General features: G+C 62.2%; 1 protein-coding gene across 2 annotated transcripts; it reads right to left on the bottom strand.

Moving 5' to 3' along the window:
* On the bottom strand, positions 1–17,838 carry LOC119847031 (RNA binding protein fox-1 homolog 1-like). 2 transcript variants are annotated; one of them, XM_038381392.2, is made up of 12 exons: positions 17,425–17,838; positions 12,476–12,709; positions 5,079–5,222; positions 4,635–4,688; positions 4,043–4,135; positions 3,692–3,752; positions 3,347–3,400; positions 2,742–2,874; positions 2,454–2,493; positions 1,859–1,914; positions 1,366–1,438; positions 1–886 (listed from the first exon to the last, which is right to left on the bottom strand). In XM_038381392.2, the coding sequence occupies exons 1-12, from the start codon at positions 17,509–17,511 to the stop codon at positions 842–844; spliced, it is 1,074 nt and encodes a 357-aa protein (XP_038237320.1). In that variant the 5' UTR covers positions 17,512–17,838; the 3' UTR covers positions 1–841. The 2 variants fall into 2 exon arrangements, with proteins under 2 accessions (XP_038237320.1, XP_043357051.1); XM_043501116.1 differs by lacking the exon at positions 17,425–17,838 and adding an exon at positions 13,485–13,604.
* Positions 17,839–17,852: the final 14 nt, after the last annotated feature.

Here is a 17,852-nt window from a genome sequence, read left to right as displayed (position 1 = left end):
TGTCCAGTTTTACAACAGGTGACATAAAAAGCACCAGCTGAGTCATTAACATTTCATACAGACAAGGCCTAGCTTATGCTGCTCTCTAGACTGCTTTCTACGGTTACATACTGTGTGGATTCACACTGTATTAGACACGCGTTTGGTGTCATTTACTCATGTGTGCACGCCAGGGCTAAATGTCGCAGAGAATATGTCCCTCCCACGCCCCAGCCTGCTATAAAAACCCCGGGGGGGGTTGGAAATATTGACCAGAGCTCCGCTCCGGATAGCTGCAACTAAATGTAAACCCTGGGGCGAGCAGCTTCAGGAGGTTGACATCATTTTTAAGAGGGGTGAAATGCAGGCGTAGGCAAGACAAAGCAGACGCCTGAATGGGGTACGGTCATCTGGGCGGGTTGAGAACCACTGATCGAAAAGACCGAGCCCCACTCGGTGACACCCTTACGGCCCCATCCTGACCCGGTTGTGATGCAGGCGTCGGATATTAAACACTGGCCAAATTCACCCTCATCTCCACTCCCTGGTGGGCAGCAGTGTTCCCCTCTCTGCACGTGCCAACCCCATTGTCTCTATGGCCAGGGGACCGGGGCCAGGCAGGATCTGGGTAACTGATGCTGGGGCCAGGTGGAGTTCCCCAGGGGGATTCTGGGTAACGGGTCTGGGGTGCTAGGGCTGGACTGGGTGTCCCGACCCGTCCGGGACACTCTGTGTTGGGAGCAGAGGACTTGATGTAAATTGCCCCCCCACCACCACCCGTCCCTATCCACACCGAGATCTCAGAGCCCACTGCCCAGGCTCCTTCCCGTCACCGCCGCCGGCCTTCGCAGCCCCTGGTTCCTCAGTATGGCGTGAAGCGGTTGTACCCTCCGCGGTACAGGCTGGCCTGCCGGGGCAGAGAAGGGTCCATTAGCATCAGCTGCTCTGTGGGGAGGGGCATAAGGGGGCACAAACCGGGCATGGGTGGGGTGAGAGAGGGAGGGGACACAGGCAGGGCAGAGTGCGTGTCTGGGGGCGAGCTGCCTGGCAGGGTCTGGGGGGAGTGGTCTCCCAGATGGGATTGGGGTTCTGGACAGGGTGGGGGAGGCCGCCAGGCTGGGCTTAAGGGCGTGAGCAGATCTGTCCAGGCAACCGCCTCAGCCCGTGAGCAGAGCCCCCTCCCCGGATAGGACCGGTCTGTTGGCTGGGGGCCGTGTTCAGGGAGAGCCTCTACCAGGGAGGAGCAGGGCCACCCGTGAGGCAGGGAGGGGGCGAGGGCACCGGAACGTGCCAGCCTGACGTGGGGTGAGACGGGAAGAGAATTGGGGAACGGGGCTCAGGGGCAGTCCCGACGCAGGCCGGAGAGTCCCGCCGGCTGCTGCTCACCATGGCTCCGACGCCGTAGGCTGGAGCGACGGCGTGGTGGTAAGGATCCGCCGTGGTGTAGACCCGGCCGTACCTGGGGGAACCGAGCAGAGGCCGATGTTAGGGAGTGAGCACTGTGCGCACGCGCGGGTGCCCACGCACACACAGCCAGCTATGCTAGGAGGAGGTGGTAGCACCAGTGCCAGAACCGGTGGGGAATCTGCCCCTCCCACTTTTAAAAACGGGCCCCGCACTTTTAAAAAAAGGAACATGAGCGCAGCCCCCTCATGTCCCCTCCTGATTACTTTCTCCCCCTGCAGAATAATTGATTCTCCCGGGGAGGCGCTGCAGTTACACCTTTAGCCCACCAGGGGCTGCTGTGGGCGCCAGAAGAGAGGGCAGCCGGCGCACCGCCGGACTGGGGGCAGGAAGGGGGCGCTCTGGCCTTGGTGGGGTGGGGGCCCCCCACTTCTACAGCGCCCTTGGCTAGTATTCCCCTCGCCCCGACACTTACCCGTCGGTGTACGCCGCCGCCCCGGGGGGTTGTGCCACCCGGTACGCTGCATAGCCCTGAAACAGCCAGGAAGGGGGGTGAGCCTTGGGTCCTGCACCCACCCCAGCCCCACCCATGATAGCCTCCAAGGGCAGAGCATGGCGGGGGCGGGGGGCAGCTTCCCTAATCGCTCCTGTTCCACAATGAAGGACCAGGGCTCCATCCGCCAGCTCATTCCCAGGGAGCAGGAGTCTCCGTGTGCACTCAAGGGAGGAAAGGGGCACCGAGGGCACTAATGGGGTGTGTGTGGGGGGTCCAGTCTCAGGCTGTAACACCCCCCCCCTTTCTCCCTCTGAGGTTGAGACAGACGGAGCCCTGGCCAGTGCAGATTCCCAAACCCCAGCCCCATACGCTGGCACAATCCGAGCCGCACACACCCCTCCCCGGAGTGTGGGGCAGGGATTCAGGAGCCCGGGATGACCCCGCAGCAGTCCAGAGAGACAGGGGACCTGAGGGGAGACATGCCAGACACTGGTACACTCTGGGTATAACACACACACACACACACACACACACACACACACACAACATGCCCACCAGCACGCCAGGGACTTACATAGACGTCAGTGCCATATAGCCCATCCGGGTACACCACACTGTGGGGAAAGGAGATGCGTCAGCTCCAGCCGTAAGCCCCCCACCAGCAATGACCCCCCCCCACGTCCCCGCCCCAGCTCCAGCTCCTCCGGCCGCAGGCTGCACAGAAAGTTCCCCTCCAAAAGCGGCCAGAGTTTTATTCCAATGCCCCCTCCGCCCTCCCGACCACCAGGATCAACACCCATGCCCCACGTCCCCCCACAAACATCCATTCCCGCCGGCACCCCCCACGGCCCCGCTGGCTCACCTCCCGTAGGCAGGGATGGGCGACGGGGTGGGAGCTGCCCGGATAGGGCTGTAAATGGCTCGGCCACGGCCCCGCAGGCCCCCGCGATAGGCCAGCGCCGCCGGGGCCACCATCGGGTAGGGGATGGTGGCCACTGGGGACAGAGCAGACGGTCAGCACCACAGGGTGTGAGTGGTGGGGATTTAGGGGGAGACTGGGGGATGGGAAAGGGACAGGGAGGGGGAAGCATGGGCAGTGGGTATAATCGGCCAGGGGAGGGTTGGGGCCCCACCCAAACTCTGCCCTTAGCCGCAGCCCTCGCTCCCCCCTCCCCCAAAACTGGCCATGGTGGGGGGTGGAGGGGGCTCAGGGCTCCGGCTGGGGGGGAGATGTAGGGGCAGGGCCTCAGGCTGAAAGGGGGGGGCTAGTCTCCCTGAAAGGGGGGGGTTCACCCACCGCCCGTGATGGGGGCATCATGGCGAAGCAGGAGACAGGGGCCGTAGTGGGGGCAGGAACAGGAGAAAATGCTTGTGGGGCAGGATGGGCCAGGAGGATGGAGATGCGAGCTGGGGGGGGGGGTAGACTGGGGAGACACAAGGGCAGGAGGGAGAGAGGAAAAGTCCCACCTGTGTAGAGGTCGGGGGCATAGACAGCGCCAACCAAGGGGTTGATCTTCCAACCTAGCCGCCGAGGGAGACAGAGAGAAGGGGGAGCATCAGAGCAGATGGAGGGGCCCCAGCCCCCCTTCAACTCCCTCCCCCGCCCCCCCCCACACAGCCCCCAGGTCAGCCCAGGGCACCGGCCTCTCCCCACAGACCGTGCCTGGGGCACGTCAGAGACAGGGGCTGCCATCAGATGGGGGCCAGCAGCAGGAGGGGCCTGCAGCGTGGCTGAGCCAGGCTGGGGGGCGGGAGCCCTGCTGGGGGGTGGGGGGGAGCCACACCTCACCTCCCGCCCCAGCCCCCTTGTACCGTTCACCGCAGGCGCTGCCGGAGGCTTCTTGGTGACCACACGGGCCGTGGCGTTGTTCACCTGCCGGGGGAAGGGAGGAAGAGGTGAGCGAGTCTGGGGTCCCAGCACAGCCAGCCCCCCCACTGTCCCCCACACACACACTGCCGTGGGGCTCAGAGCCAAGACACCGGACCCCACCCCTGCCCTGCGCGCAGGGGGTCCCGCCCAAACTGCTGGCCCCCGAGCAAAAACCGCCTCCCTGTGCCAGCGGCCCACACACATCCCCCCCGACACCAGCCGGGCACAGAGCAAAGCTCCCCCCCCAGAGTGAAACCACCTGGGACCCTCCCGTCCCGCCACGGGGCACTGACCTCAATTTTCCTGCCCTCCACAACGGTGCTGTTCAGCTTCTCTCGCGCCTGGTCAGCGTCCTGGCTGCTGTCGAAGGTCACAAAGCCGAAACCCTGCAGGACGGCGAGAGGCCGGGGAAGGATGAGGCCACGGCTTGTTGGGGAGAGAGGGGGGCTACGGGGTGTGTGGGTGGGGGGGACACAAGGGGTCATGTGGCTGCCCTGGCCAGGCCCCGCTGGGGGCTTTTAAACCCTGCCACGTCCCCCTCTTTTGTCCCCCTCGGGCTTGAGGGGTTCCCATCCCACAGGGCTCTTCCTCTGCCCAGTGACACACACACACACGCTGCGTCCCTCCCTGCCCCACATCCCAGTTCGCGCCCTTCTGGGCCCTCCCGCACAGGGGTCAGCGCTGCGGCCAGCCCGGGGCAAAGCCTTGGCTGCAGAAACCCAACCATGCCCCCGAGCCATGGCGGGCAGGCACTGCCCATTGGGTGGGCTCCACTTCCGGACTGCCCCCCTTTCAGCAAGGCCAGGAACGTCCCCTGCCACCACCAGCCCCTGCTGGGACACCCCCCCCCCCGACTCTACCCCCTCCACACCAGCACCTCCGCACCTTAGAACCACGTTCATTGAAGATGATTTCCACGTCTAGGATCTTCCCGAATTGCTTGAAAAGGGGGCGGCGGGGGGGGCGGAGAGGACAAGATAGGAATCAGTGACTGACCCCTCCAGAACCCAGTGGGGACCCGACCAATTGTGGGGCCCTAGAAGGGCCCTGGGTGTCACACACACACACGTACCATGGGTGCTACACACATTTCCCCCCCCCCCAAGGCCATCTGGGCCGCAGGTGGTACCTTGTCCCCCCATCACCACGGGGCTTGCTCACACTCACACACACACCATGGATGCTACACAACCCCCCCCCCCAGGCCATCTGGGCAGCAGGTGGAACCTTGTCCCCCCATCACCACGGCGCTTGCTCACACTCACACACACACACACATCCCATCTCCCAAACCCCTGGCCTGTGAGTTCACCCCCACGTGGGACTCACCCCAAACATCTGCCGCAGATCGGGGTCACGGAAGCGGAAGGGGATGTTGGAGACGTGCAGCCGCTTGGGCTGGGATTTGCCATCTTCGCTCTCCGCCTCCCGGCCATCTGGGGTGAGAGCGGCCGCGGGACTCTCCTCGGCTGGCTGGAGGGAACCCCAAGAGATAAACCGGACAGAGCTGGGGCAAAGAGATGTTGGGATCCCTGGCTAACCCCCGCTGGAGCCCCAGGATCCCATTACACACACACACCCCCAGGATTCCCTGATATCCCCCTCCCCTGGAATTCCCTGTTAACCCCCACAATGGGATCCCATCAGAATGGCCAGACTGGGTCAGACCGAAAGTCCATCTAGCCCAGTGTCCTGTCTACCGACAATGGCCAGTGCCAGGTGGCCCAGAGGGAATGAACAGAACAGGGAATCATCAAGCGATCCATCCCGTCGCCCGTTCCCAGCTTCTGGCAAACAGCAGTTTAGGGACACCCAGAGAATGGGGGTTGCATCCCTGACCATCTTGGCTCATAGCCATTGATGGATCTATCCCCCATTAATTTATCTCATTCTTTTTTTTTAACCCAGTTCTGCTTTTGACCTTCACAACATCCCCTGGCGAGGACTTCCACAGGTTGACTGTGAGCTGTGTGAAGAAATACTTCCTTGGGTTTATTTTAAACCTGCTGCTTATTAATTACACTGGGTGACCCTTGGTTCTTGTGTTATGTGAAGTAGTAATAACACTTCCCTTCTTCCTTTCTCCACGCCCTTTGTGATTTTATAGACCTCTATCGTATCCACTCCTTAAATGTCTCTTTTCTATATTGAACAGGCTCGGGCTTTTTAGACTCTCCTCGTTTGGAAGCTGTTCCATACCCTTCGTCATTTTTGTGGCCCTTCTCTGTACTTTTTCCAATTCTAATATATCTTTTTTGAGATGGGGCGATCAGAACTGCACTCAGTATTCAAGGTGTGGGCGTACCATGGCTTTATTTGATGGCATTATGATCTTTTCTGTCTTATTATCTATCCATCTCCGGGTGGATTCTAACCGCTGCACATGGAGTGGATGTTTTCAGAGAACTCTCCCCAATGACTCCAAGATCTCTTTCTTGAGTGACAACAGCTAATTTAGACCCCCTCGTTTTGGATGTGGAGTTGGGATTATATTTCCCTTTACAAATGCCGCATTGACTCTTCCCCAACAAAATATGTTCATCTGTGTGTCTGATCCTTCTGTTCTTTACTAGAGTTTGCTAAGGAAATCAGGCTTAACAGCCTGTAATTGCCAGGATTGCGTCTACAGCCTTTTTTAAAAATCAGAGATACATCAGTCATCTGCAAGGCACCTGGTCCAGAGGCTGATTTAAGCGATAGGTTACCTGCCGCAGTTATCGGTTCTGCAATTTCACATCTGAGTTCCTTCTGAACTCTTGGGTGAATCCCATCTGGTCCTGGTGATTTATTGCTGTTTAATATATCGAAAAAGTTCCAAAACCTCCTCTACTGACACATCAATCTGGGACCGTTCCTCAGATCTGTCACCTAAAAAGCATGGCTCAGGTGTAGGAATCTCCCTCCCATCCTCCACAGTGAAGACCAATGCAAAGAATTCATTTAGCTTCTCCACAACGGCCTTATCGTCCTTGAGTGCTGCCTTAGCACCTCGATCGGCCAGTGACCACACTGATTATTTGTCAGGCTTCCTGCTGCTGATGTATTTTAAAAAAAAAATTTGCTGTTAGTTTTTGTGTCCTGTTAGCCCTCTTCAAATTCTTTTTTGGCCTCCCTAATTTTACCTCTACGGTTGACTTGCCAGAGTTGATGCTCCTGTCTATTTTCCTCAGTAGAATTTGACTTCTGATTTTTAAAAGATGTCCTGTCATGTCTAGTCACACCTCAGTTGTTTAGCTATGGGCACAGGGTTTGTTTGGTTTGGGGGGGGGTTCCTCTTACCTTTTTCTTTAAATTTGGGGTATTCATAAAGTTGGAGCCTCTATTACGGGGATTTAAAAAAGTTTCCATGCGGTTTGCAGGCATTGCATTTTTGTGACCGCTCCCTCCCTTTGAAACCACATCAGGATCTCCTGCTATCTGCCCTGGGACTCCAGGAGTCCCTTTTACACATCTCCCCACTGATATTCCCCCCTTTCCCCTCCCACCTCGCTCGTTCTGAGCCACTGAAACCTGCTGTGTCGTCCCCACACCCTCCTGTCCCCTGCAGCGTGGCGTGTGAACCAGGATCCAAGGACCTGAAGAACTGCCCCAGCCAGGGAGACGGGCCCCCTGATCCCCGGCACCGGCATCGACGCCGGCCAGGAGCGAGAAGGCAGCTCCGGCTAGTGATACCCAAGCCCAGGATCAGGGGGTCTCCAGCCCCGTCAGCGTACAAGCCGGGACGAGGGTGAGAGGGGATCCAGGAAGATTCAGGGCCTCTGGCTCCCAGCCTCCATGGGCCCACGCCGAGAGCCAGGCGTGCCCCGGTGCGGGGCGCAAGATGCTGAGCTCGGATCCCCGCTGTCGGGGAGCAGGCATGAACACACCCAGAGGTCCCGGGCCGTTGGGTTAGTACCCAGAGCACACACGCCGGCACAAGCAAGGCCGTTAGTGAAGGGAAGCGGGGGGGGGGGGTTAGTGGGGGAGAGGGGGCCGGGACCGGCTTTTTCACTGTGCTAGGAGCTGAAGGAATCCCACCCCCAGGGACGGACGCTCTCTCCTCTGTCCATGCAGACGGCTCAGCTCAGCCCAAGGCCTCAGATCTCAGACATCCTCCAATGCACGGGCCAAGATGCCGCATCCGGGGTCCATCCGCCCGCCGGGAGGGTGTCGCCCACCGCACGGAGCACAGCCGCCACCAGGTCAGAAGGCGTGAAACTGATTAACCCGGCTGGAGAGACAGGGTTGAACTTGTCTTTAACCTTCTCCCTGCGTTCACGTGTGTTTGCGGGGGGGTGTATGTGTGTACGTGTGTGTGCATGTGTGTGCATGCACGTGGGGGTGTGTGTCACGTGTGTGTGGGTGCACACATGTGTGTGTGTGTGTGTGCGTGCACATGGGAGTGATGCGCACATGCCCATGTACCAGCCCAGGCATGGGGCTGCGTGCAAATGTGGGCGTGCGCATGGTGAGTGTGCATAGTGCCTGTGGGGGACATGTGCACCTGCAGGGTGCATGGGGGTGAACACGTGTGTACACAATGGGCATGTGCAGGTATGGGGGGGTGCAATGCTCACGTAGCAGGGGTATGTGCAGTGCAAACACCCCCGTGCATAGGAGTGAAGAGTGGGTGTGCGCATTCAGCTCACACACATGGGAGTAGGGGCATGCATGCATGGCCTGACTGTATGTGAAGTGTCGGTGCGTGCGCGTACCATGCTGGTGTGTGCAGCCTCCGTGCAGTGTGCGGGGGTGTGCAATGTACATACACCCGATGGAGGTCGGGGGAGGATGTGCAATATGTTCACACCGGCGCGTGTGTGTGCATGATTGTTTGAAACGTCCCTTTCCCTCGGCCACATGAATGGTCAGATGCACAGCAGCCAAACCCAATGCTCTGCCCTGGGCAAGGGGGTTGACCCAGGCGGCTTCCCTCTCTCTAGCTATGCCCCCCCCCGCCTCCTCCCCCCACCCGCCAGCCCTCCCTTTCTCTCCACCAACTCTGCACGGACCAGTTACCTAGCCCTGGAGTCACTCGGCTCTTAAAGACAAGTTCAACCGAGATCGCCCCCACTGAAGCCCAGGGACGGTATCCAGCCGGGGGGGGGGGGTGAGGGGTGCAAAGAGAAACTGAGGCAGGCAGGTGCGGCGCCGGGGGTGAGTAGGGATGATCACGGATTAATGCTACTAGGCCCGAGAAACGTGACGGATTCCAAGATGCCTGGGACAAAAACCTGCTTTTGCCGGGAGATCTGCCAGCGCCGCTGCCAACACCCCGGGGGGGCCCTAGCCAGAGAGGGGGGGAAGAGACAGAGTCATTCGCCACATCGCTAGGAGCCAAGAGGAGTCAGATCCGCTGGCAGCCACAGGAGAGGCCCTGGGAGAAGGAACAACCCGCTGACACTGCCAGGGCTCGCACAGGCGCCCCGGGGATTTTATCCCAGGCGAGCGTTCGTCGCGTTCCCTCCTCGCCGGGCTGGGAAGGTTGGCGGGCGTGGCTCAGGGGCAGGGTGAATTTTGCAGCCTTTCTAGATGGACAAAGGTCCCAACACACCCACAATGAGAACCGTGCCCCGCTTTTATCTGGGCATCGCCGCGGCGTCTCACGGGGAGGGTATTTCCAGGTGCCACTTGACAGGCAAAGATCTTTCTGATTGCAAGCCAGGCCTCGGGGACCCATTTCCCGGTGGGCAGGAGGCGAACGCTCAGCTGCAGAGTTAAGCAATTACGTCAGGGTGCACACTACAGCCTTGGTCCCACGCAAGGGCCCTGAGCCTTCCCAAAAGTGGGGGGCACCCTGAGACCCCCCCAAACCTCTCCCCTTTCCCCCAAGGGCCTGGGCCCACCTGCCCCCCCCCCGAGGCTCAGCCCCCAGACAAGCCAGAGTGGGGCTGGGGAGAAAGCAGCCCCCTGCCTGTGTCCCCGACTCCTGGGACCCCTACCTAGGGCAAGTGGAGGGACCCACGCTCCCCACAGCTGCCCGCGCAGCTCTCCCTGACCTGGCTCCGGCCATGGGGGGCAGGGGGCTGCGATGATAGGAGCCGGGCTGGGAGATGTGGGGTGCCGGCGCGGACCCTCCAACTCCACCTGCCTTAGGCCGGGCGGGGAGCCCGGGGGCCGGGGACACAGGTTAGGGGTTGCTCTCAGCTGCCCTGCACCATGGGCAGGTGGAGGGTCCGCGCAGCCCCCACAACTACCTGGGCTCCCCGGCCGCGCTCCATGCTGGCCTGGCTGCGGGGCTGAGGAAGAGGAGGGAAAAGAGCCACTCCCAGCTGCAAGGAGGCTCCCAGGAGGGAGAAGGAAACCTTGGCCGACTGAAGTTTATAGTGTAGACATGCCTTGCCTAGTCACCCCCCATGTTGGCGCTGAATCCCCGAGACCCAGTCTTTTGGGAGTCCGTAGAGGATTCGAGCACATTGTTGCAAACTCTCCCGCTATTTGGCCAGTCTCTTAAATCCCCAGCTCTCAGAGTCACGTGATTACGAGCCGATCTCAACTAGCATTGACAATAAAAAAAACCTCAAAAACCTGGATGCTTCTCGCCCACCTGGCTGAGGAGAAAAGGTGGGAAACGGGACCTGAGGCCAAGTGCACAGAACCCACTTTTGGCTGATTTGCTCATCTCACGATTTTGGGGGACACCGGGGGGGGGGGGCTGCAATGCTGATGTCACGGGTCTAAAGCGACCAGCTCAGCCTGGCAAGGGGGCAAAAGCGTCTGCCTTTGGGAGGCAGGGGGGCACAGCACCCCCTGCTGGCTCCACAAGGTGCTGCAAACAGAGAGTGCCCGAGCGACAGCTTCCAACAAACCCAGGACTCTGGGGGAGCCCACCACCACACACACACACACACACACTACGACAAAGGTCCCTTCACAATCTGCTGCCCCCAAACGCCTTCCAGACTCAGCCCGGACCTCCTGGAATCCCACTCCACAAACACCAGCCTGGGGGAGCTGTCCAACCCCCATCTACGGTACGCAGCTCTCCGGCCCCTCAGCCCCTTCCCGGGGTACCGTTACCGGTACTGCACTGCTGGCTGCTGCGTCATTTACCGTCCCTGGTCGCTCGGTGTCGCTCTCACCCCAGGGCTGGAAGGCTCTCATCTGGCAAAGGAGCTGCACCCCTGGTTTGGTGGGGGGGGCCGCAGGGTCGGTTGCTGCTGAGCAGAGTGGGGTGGGGGTGTGGGGTGGGGGACTCTTTCTATGGCACAAAGGGATCTGAAATCTGCGGGAGGGGGGCTGAGTAGGGGGGAGTGGAGGGCTCTGTGCCACCCCATTCTGGGTGTAGGAGGCAGGTGGGGGGCACCAGAGATCCCCAATCAGTGCAAAAGCCCCTGGGTGAAGGAGGCGAGAGAAGGGGGCACTGGTTCTCAGCACCCACCTCAGGGCTCCAGCCCTGAATCAGCAGCCCCAGGATTAGGGGGTGCCCAGGGGCAATCCATGCAGCCACCCTCCTTCCCCCCCCCATGTCTGTTCTCTCTGTCTGGGGACCCCAAGCAGCAGGGGCATGATCCGGATTGATGAGCAGTCCAGACGACAGCGGGGCGGAGGGCAGAATCTCGGGGGTAGTGAGGGGGGCTCCCTGGGGCAGGAAAGTGTCTCACTGGGGTTCACGAGGGAAGGGGGGGCGCAGCCCCTGTTTCCCACTGGGGTTCAGAGGACACCGCGTCCTTCCCAGAGCTGTTTGTGCATTTGTGGCTGAGCATGGAGGGGGCTGGGGGGGCCAGGAATGCACCATTTGTTCCATGTGGAAATAAACAGCTGCCGGCAGCGTTGGGGGGCGGGGGGGGGGAATCTGATCCGGGCAGGGCAGGCGACGCCATGACCCAATATGGGCAGAGAGCTCCGGAGCCCAGGCCAGAGGACGCCCAGCTGCCCCGAGACCGGGGGGGGGGGGTGTCACCATAACGCCCAGCACCGGACAAGGCGGGGGGGCCTCCCCCACAGCAGGGGAATGTGTAACACCAAACCTGAGGCCTCCGGGGCTGAGGGCACCTGGCTGTCAGCCGAGGCTGTGGGACAAACGCATTTTATCTGCAAGGGGTCTCAGGGTGTGGGTTCCATGTGCCCTCCCTTGCCCCCCACAAACGCACAGATCTGGGCAGCTGAGGGTCCAGGCAAGGAGAGGGGGGGAATCTAGGGTCAGGGCGGGGGGTGGGGGGTTAAGATCCAAACAACCCTGGGCCCTCATCATCCCAGGCTGGGGAGATTAACCCCTTCCCTAGGCTGGCGCGGGCCGAGCGGGGACACCAGTACCGGGGGGGGCTGGAAAGGGACCCAAGGCCACATTCCTCCCATCCCCCGTGGACCCAGATCCCCAGCCCCACGTGGGCCAGGGCAAGCCCAGCCCCTCTGCCGCTACGGAGCCAACACCAGTGCCCTCCAGCCATGCCCCCGATACACCGCCGATGGGTGACGCTGGGGGGCAGAGAATAGCCACAGCACCGTGCACCCCCCGATCCTCCCCCTATGGGCCCTGGGGGGGCAGAGAATAGCCACAGCACTCTGAGCCCCAACCATGCCCCGACCCACCCCTGGGGGGCAGAGCCTTTAGGCCACCTCTGGCTACCAAGGCCCCATGCCAACACCTCTGCCCACTTCACACCGGGGAGGGCTGGATTCCCGGGGGAGGGGTTTCAGGGAGCAGGAAGGTGGGCGCAGGGAAGGGGGCCTGGATACCTGGGGGTGGGGCCTGAGACACTCAGCAGAAGAAGGGGGTGGGAGGGCGAAGGGGGCCGGGCACTCACCACGGGGGGAGGAGGCAGGGCTGGCCCCAGGGGCTCCGGTGGGGCGGCGTGCTCCGGGGGGGGCTGGCCAGCCGGGTAGAGGTACAGGCTGTGCTCGGCGGGGGGCTGCGGCGGGTAGTCCTGCAGGGCGCCGGGCGGGCGGAATGGCGGGGCCAGCCGGGCCGGGGCCGGGGGGTACGGGGCGGGGTACGTCTGAGTCATGGGGTCGGTGGGGGCAGCTGCATCCTGGCTACCCTGCTGGGGGAAAGAAGAGAAGTGAGACCTGGAGCAGGGGGCCAGTCCCCCCCCCTCAGTCCCCACTTAGCACTGGGGAAAGGGGCCCCCTGGCCGGAGTCACAATTGGACATCGACGACGGCAGAGCTGAGAATAGAACTCAGGAGTCCTGGCTCCCTGCTCTAATCACTAGACTCCCCCCAACCCCAGATCTGGGGAGAGAACCCAGGAGTCCTGGCTCCCCACCCCCACCCCTGCTCTAATCACTAGACTCCCTCCACCCCTAGATCTGGGGAGAGAACCCAGGAGTCCTGGCTCCCCACCCCCACTCTAATCACTAGACCTTCCCCCCCATCTCCCCCCCAGATCTGGGGAGAGAACCCAGGAGTCCCGGCTCCCCACCCCCACTCTAATCACTAGACCTTCCCCCCATCTCCCCCCAAGATCTGGGGAGAGAACCCAGGAGTCCTGGCTCCCAGCCCCCCGATTCTAACCCACCAGCCCCCACTCCCCTCCCAGAGACAGGAAAGAACCCAGGAGTCCTGGCTCCCAGCCCCCCCCTCTAACCCACCAGCCCCCACTCCCCTCCCAGAGCCAGGAGAGAACCCAGGAGTCCTGGCTCCCAGCCCCCCCCCAACCCACGAGCCCCCACTCCCCTCCCAGAGCCAGGAGAGAACCCAGGAGTCCTGGCTCCCAGCCCCCCTGCTCTAACCCACCAGCCCCCACTCCCCTCCCAGATCCAAGAGAGAACCCAGGAGTCCTGGCTCCCAGCCCGCCTCGCCTCGCTCGACCCACCTACACTGAGCACCAGCCCCATCCCAGCAGCTGCCTGGGGCCGCCCAGCCCGGCTGGGGGATGCTGGGGGGATGTAGCCTTTGTCCCCCGGCCCAGGGGCTATAAGGCCAGTGGGATGCAGACCCCCCCCCTCCTAGCAGCAGCCAATGGGGAGCGGGAGGGGCTGCAGGGGGGACATCTCATTGGCCGCCCCTTATCGACCCTCCCCCCGCCCCCCAGACCCTATTTGGGCTATGGCCTTTTTCAGCTGTTTGAGGATTTTCTAAACCTCCAGGGAGCAGCCAGACAGCTGCAGGATCTGCCAGGCCCCCCGGGACACCCCCCTCCCAGGGAAAACCTGCCCCCCCAGGGGCCCCTCACAGACCTGGGGAGTCAGTGTCCCTGGCCCCCCACCCCAAGCGCGGGGGTGAATGCAGCACCCTGCTCCCTGGGGACTGGGGGGGAAGTGAGGGGTCCCTCCATCTCCCTCTGCACCCCACCCACCTGCACACCCCTCCTCCCCCTCCCCCCACTGCTCCCTCCATCCATCCATCCCTCTCCGCCCCTTCCCACCTGCACACCCCTCCATCTCCCCACTCACCCCTCCCTGCCACCCCCCTCCACTCACCCCTCGCTCCCTCCATCCACACCCCTCCCTCCGCACCCCTCCCACATGCACACACCTCCATCCCCACACCCCTCCCTCCATCTCCCCACTCACCCCTCACTGCCAACCCCCTCCACTCACCCCTCGCTCCCTCCATCCACATCCCTCCCTCCGCACCCCTCCCACATGCACACCCCTCCATCTCCCCACTCACCCCTCCCTGCCACCCCTTCACTCACCCCTCCCTTCCTCCACACCCCTCCCTCCCCCTCCCCACCCTTGCCTCCCACCACCCATCCCCCTCCAATCATCCCTCCCTCCATCCCTCATCTCCCTCCACACCCCCTCCATCCCCACCCCTGCCTCCCTCCACCCATCCCCCTCCACACCCCTCCAATCACCCCTCCCTCCATCCCCCATCTCCCTCCACACCCCTCCTCCCTCCATCTCCTTACACAAGAATTCTTCCATCCACCCCCCCCCACACACACACACACTCTGACCTCCCCCCACATACCTTCTCTCCCTCCCCATGGACACACCTGCCTCCCCCCAGCCACCCCCTTGGGATCTGAACCTCTCCCAGGTTCGGCCTGGTCCATGCCTGGCCTTTGCCCCGCTGGGCTGACGGGGTGGGGACTGGGGAAGTTGTTTCCTTTTTAATAGCCGCTTGTGCTAGATGGGAACAGCCCTGACCCCGAGGTCCCGGTCTGGCAGCGTAAAGGGGCTTCAGCCCCCAGCGCCGTTCGGCCCCCCGCGGGGATCAGCCCCCCGCTTCCTTTGCGCCATCGCAGCTGCTGCAGCACCAAGCCCCTGCCACAGTTTGGAGCATCATTCGCCGACTTTGCGATTCGTCCCCTGTGCTGCCGCTCGGGGCCTGCAAAAGGCTGAAATGCCCGGACTTGACTTCTCCTGCAGTCGCGTTAAGACTTGGGCTCTCCTGGGTTCTAGATGGGGTTGGTTCCCCCCACCCCAAACACTTTTTTTTGGGGGGGGGGATGACTGTATAATAAAGTGGCAGGAAAACGTCTGGTGAGCCAAAACTGTAGCGGGCGTAACGTCTGAGTTGAGGGTTTAAATCAGGGGTGGCCAAACCACGGCTCACAAGCCACATGTGGCTCTTTAACAGTTCAAGTGTGACCCATAGAGCCCCCCTCCACCTCTACCCCCAGGCCCTTGCCCATTCTCCGCCTACCAGACTGGAGGGGGGGACTTGGGGTTTCTACCCTGCAGGGAGGGGGGGCTGGAGGTTTCAGCCCCAGCAGGCGCCTCTCATGGGGCAGAGCCCCGAGCCCCCCTTCCCTGTAGGGCAAAAGCCCCGAGTCCCACCGCCGGGTAGAAGCCCCAAGCTCCATCAGGCGTGATTTTGAAGCATCTGAAGGTTGGCGTGGACTGCTCGGAGGGCAGAAAGTTTTGCCACCCCTGGTTTATACGGCTCCGACACGTTTTTTTTAAACCCACCGGGCTTTCCCCCATTCCCGCTCTCAAGGCAGGCCCGTGGCTACTTCCCCACGGCTTTCGGCTGCAGTGATGCGCCCCAAGCCAACCGCTGTAAAACGAGCGGCCACGGGACAGGTTTGTGTAGACAACAGCCCCCAGGGGTCCTTCTTGCAGGGCCGCAGGGAGTCCCCGAGAAGCGGCTGGGGCCTGAGGCAGAGCTCTGACGGAGCGGGGGGAACAGCTGCAGCTGTGGGGGGGAGTTATTGCAGATGGGTCGCTCCAAATGCTGGGAGCAGGGGGGATAAAATCAGAGCTGATGCTGGCCCAGTGAGGGCCCTTAGCAGGAATATTTACCCCCCCCCCCAAAAAACCCCACAATCCTAAAACAGTCAGGTTCTTATAATAAAAAGTGAAGGCGGGGGGGATCTTGCTGCTCCAGGCCCTAAGCAATGGCTTAATCTGCCAACCTCACCCCTCATGTGGGGCCCAGCCTCTCATACATAGATAAGACCCTCCCACCCATGCCCCCCCCAGCCCCAACAGCTGCTTTTAGAAGCTGCTATCAAGGCATCTGGCTGGATATAAATAGCAAGATCTTCCCCAATCACTCAATGCCTGGTGAGGGGGGGCCCCGAGGGGAAGACAGGGGGAGACAAAGGCCTGCAGGCCCTGCCCCTCTGCATTCCGTCCCCTGGAGGAGGGGGAGAGACAGGGTGGGGGAAGGGACAAGGGTGCCGCAATTCCCCATCACCCCCACCCCAGGGGTGTCTCTAACCTGGGAGTGGAGACAGAGCTACATAAACACAATGTCCCCAGCTCCCCCCATTCCCTAGGGGCTGGGTCCCCCCTTCATGTCGCACTTGACAACAGCCCCCTCCCACGTGGGACAGGCTCTGAGGGGTGGGGATCGGCGATGGGTCTTGGGAGAGGTGCCCGCGGGGGGAGACAGGTGCAGCAAGGGGTCAGGGATTGGGGGTGCCGCTACCTGCCCCATCTTGGAAAGCCACATCCAGGGGGCAAGATGGCCAAACACCATGGCAGCAGACTCAGACCGGGCCTGAGAAAAATGCCCCTCCGGCTTGGCCTGTGGAACTCCCTGCTACATGATTGTGCAGAGAGCACAAGTTTAGCATGGGCCGCCCTCTGATATGGCGAATGCGATCAGCCAGAGCGTGACAGGCTGGAAGCAGAAAGGACAGCGCCCCTGCTTCCTCTTGCTTTGGGGGCAAACCCCAACCCGAGGGAGCTGCTGGGGGAAGTTTCCCCTGGGAGCTGGTTATCCCCCCGAGCTGTGGGTTTCTGGCCCCTTCCTTTCTTGGGAGCTGGAGCTGTGCCGGATGGGTCCCTGCTCCAAACTGCGAGGGCCTGTGGCCCCTTCATCCGGTCCCCTCCGTGCAGCCCCAAGGCACAGCGGGGCTGCAGTGACAGAGGCAGGGGGTGGCATGGGCTGGGACCCTTGAGCGCAACTTACATCGGGGCTAACCAGGCCAGGGGGAGCACAGACCAGCAAGGGCTCCTGCCCGCTGCAGAGGTGGGCAAGCATCCATCTGCTCAAAGGTCAAACCCCCAAGGGTAAGGGCAGAAGACGTGAATCCTGCAGCCCTTGGGGGAACTCTCAGCCCCGGAGAAGCTCAATTTACTAGGCCCGGCCTCTCCAGCCTTCCCCCAGAGCTGCAAATAGCTCTTCCCATACATGGCCGCCCGTCTCCGCTATCTGACCTCCCGGGAGACGGAGGCCCCCCGAAAGGAGACGAGGAATCCAGGGAGCAAGGGGTTATCTCCCCGCGGTGCTGACAGGCGCGAGGTGTTACAGACGCCCCTTCTAATCCCCCCGGGGGGCTCCTGGCTCCCAGGCCTGGCCGGTCACTGCTGTGGGGGCACAGACACACACACATACAGATGGGAAGCGGGTACCTGAACCAGGCCGGGGTAGCACTGGGGCACCTGCGGGTAGACGGGCAGGCTGTACGGGTGTAGCACCACGGCCGGAGAGGACAGCATGGCTCGTAGGCCCCGGCCCCACACAGGGCGGCACGGCGAGGGTCCCGCAGCCCCGGCAGCCAGCTAAGCGGGGTCGGTCTCTCCGCCCCAAGCTGCGCGTTTGGCACTCAGCGGAGGGGAGGGAGCCGGGGGCTGAGTGGCAGCTGGGATGGTGCCACTGAGAGACACCGACAGCTGCTGGGCCTTGGTGACGCTGTCGCAGGTGCGGGGGGCCCAGCCCCCCCCCCAAGACAGGGCCGGGCTGACCCCAAAAGTGGCTCCTGCTCCCAGCTGTTCCCAAGCACCTGCTCCAGAGCCCCGCGCGGGCAGAGTGGTGAGAGTCGAGTACCGGGCACACACCG

Source organism: Dermochelys coriacea, chromosome 23, assembly GCF_009764565.3.
Source record: "Dermochelys coriacea isolate rDerCor1 chromosome 23, rDerCor1.pri.v4, whole genome shotgun sequence".
NCBI classification, from domain to species: domain Eukaryota; kingdom Metazoa; phylum Chordata; order Testudines; family Dermochelyidae; genus Dermochelys; species Dermochelys coriacea.
The sequence above is the reverse complement of the archived record's forward strand: the minus strand, read 5'-3'. Positions and strand labels throughout refer to the sequence as shown.

Bases quoted from the DNA above. Each gene is read 5' to 3' on its own strand.
- LOC119847031 (XM_038381392.2), bottom strand. From the start codon at position 17,511: ATGCTGTCCTCTCCGGCCGTGGTGCTACACCCGTACAGCCTGCCCGTC. The intron at 4,136-4,634 runs GTGCGGAGGTGC...GCCGTCCTGCAG, and splicing joins TCAATGAACGTGGTTCTAAG to GGTTTCGGCTTTGTGACCTT. The intron at 1,915-2,453 runs GTAAGTCCCTGG...TGGCTGTTTCAG, and splicing joins TATATGGCACTGACGTCTAT to GGCTATGCAGCGTACCGGGT.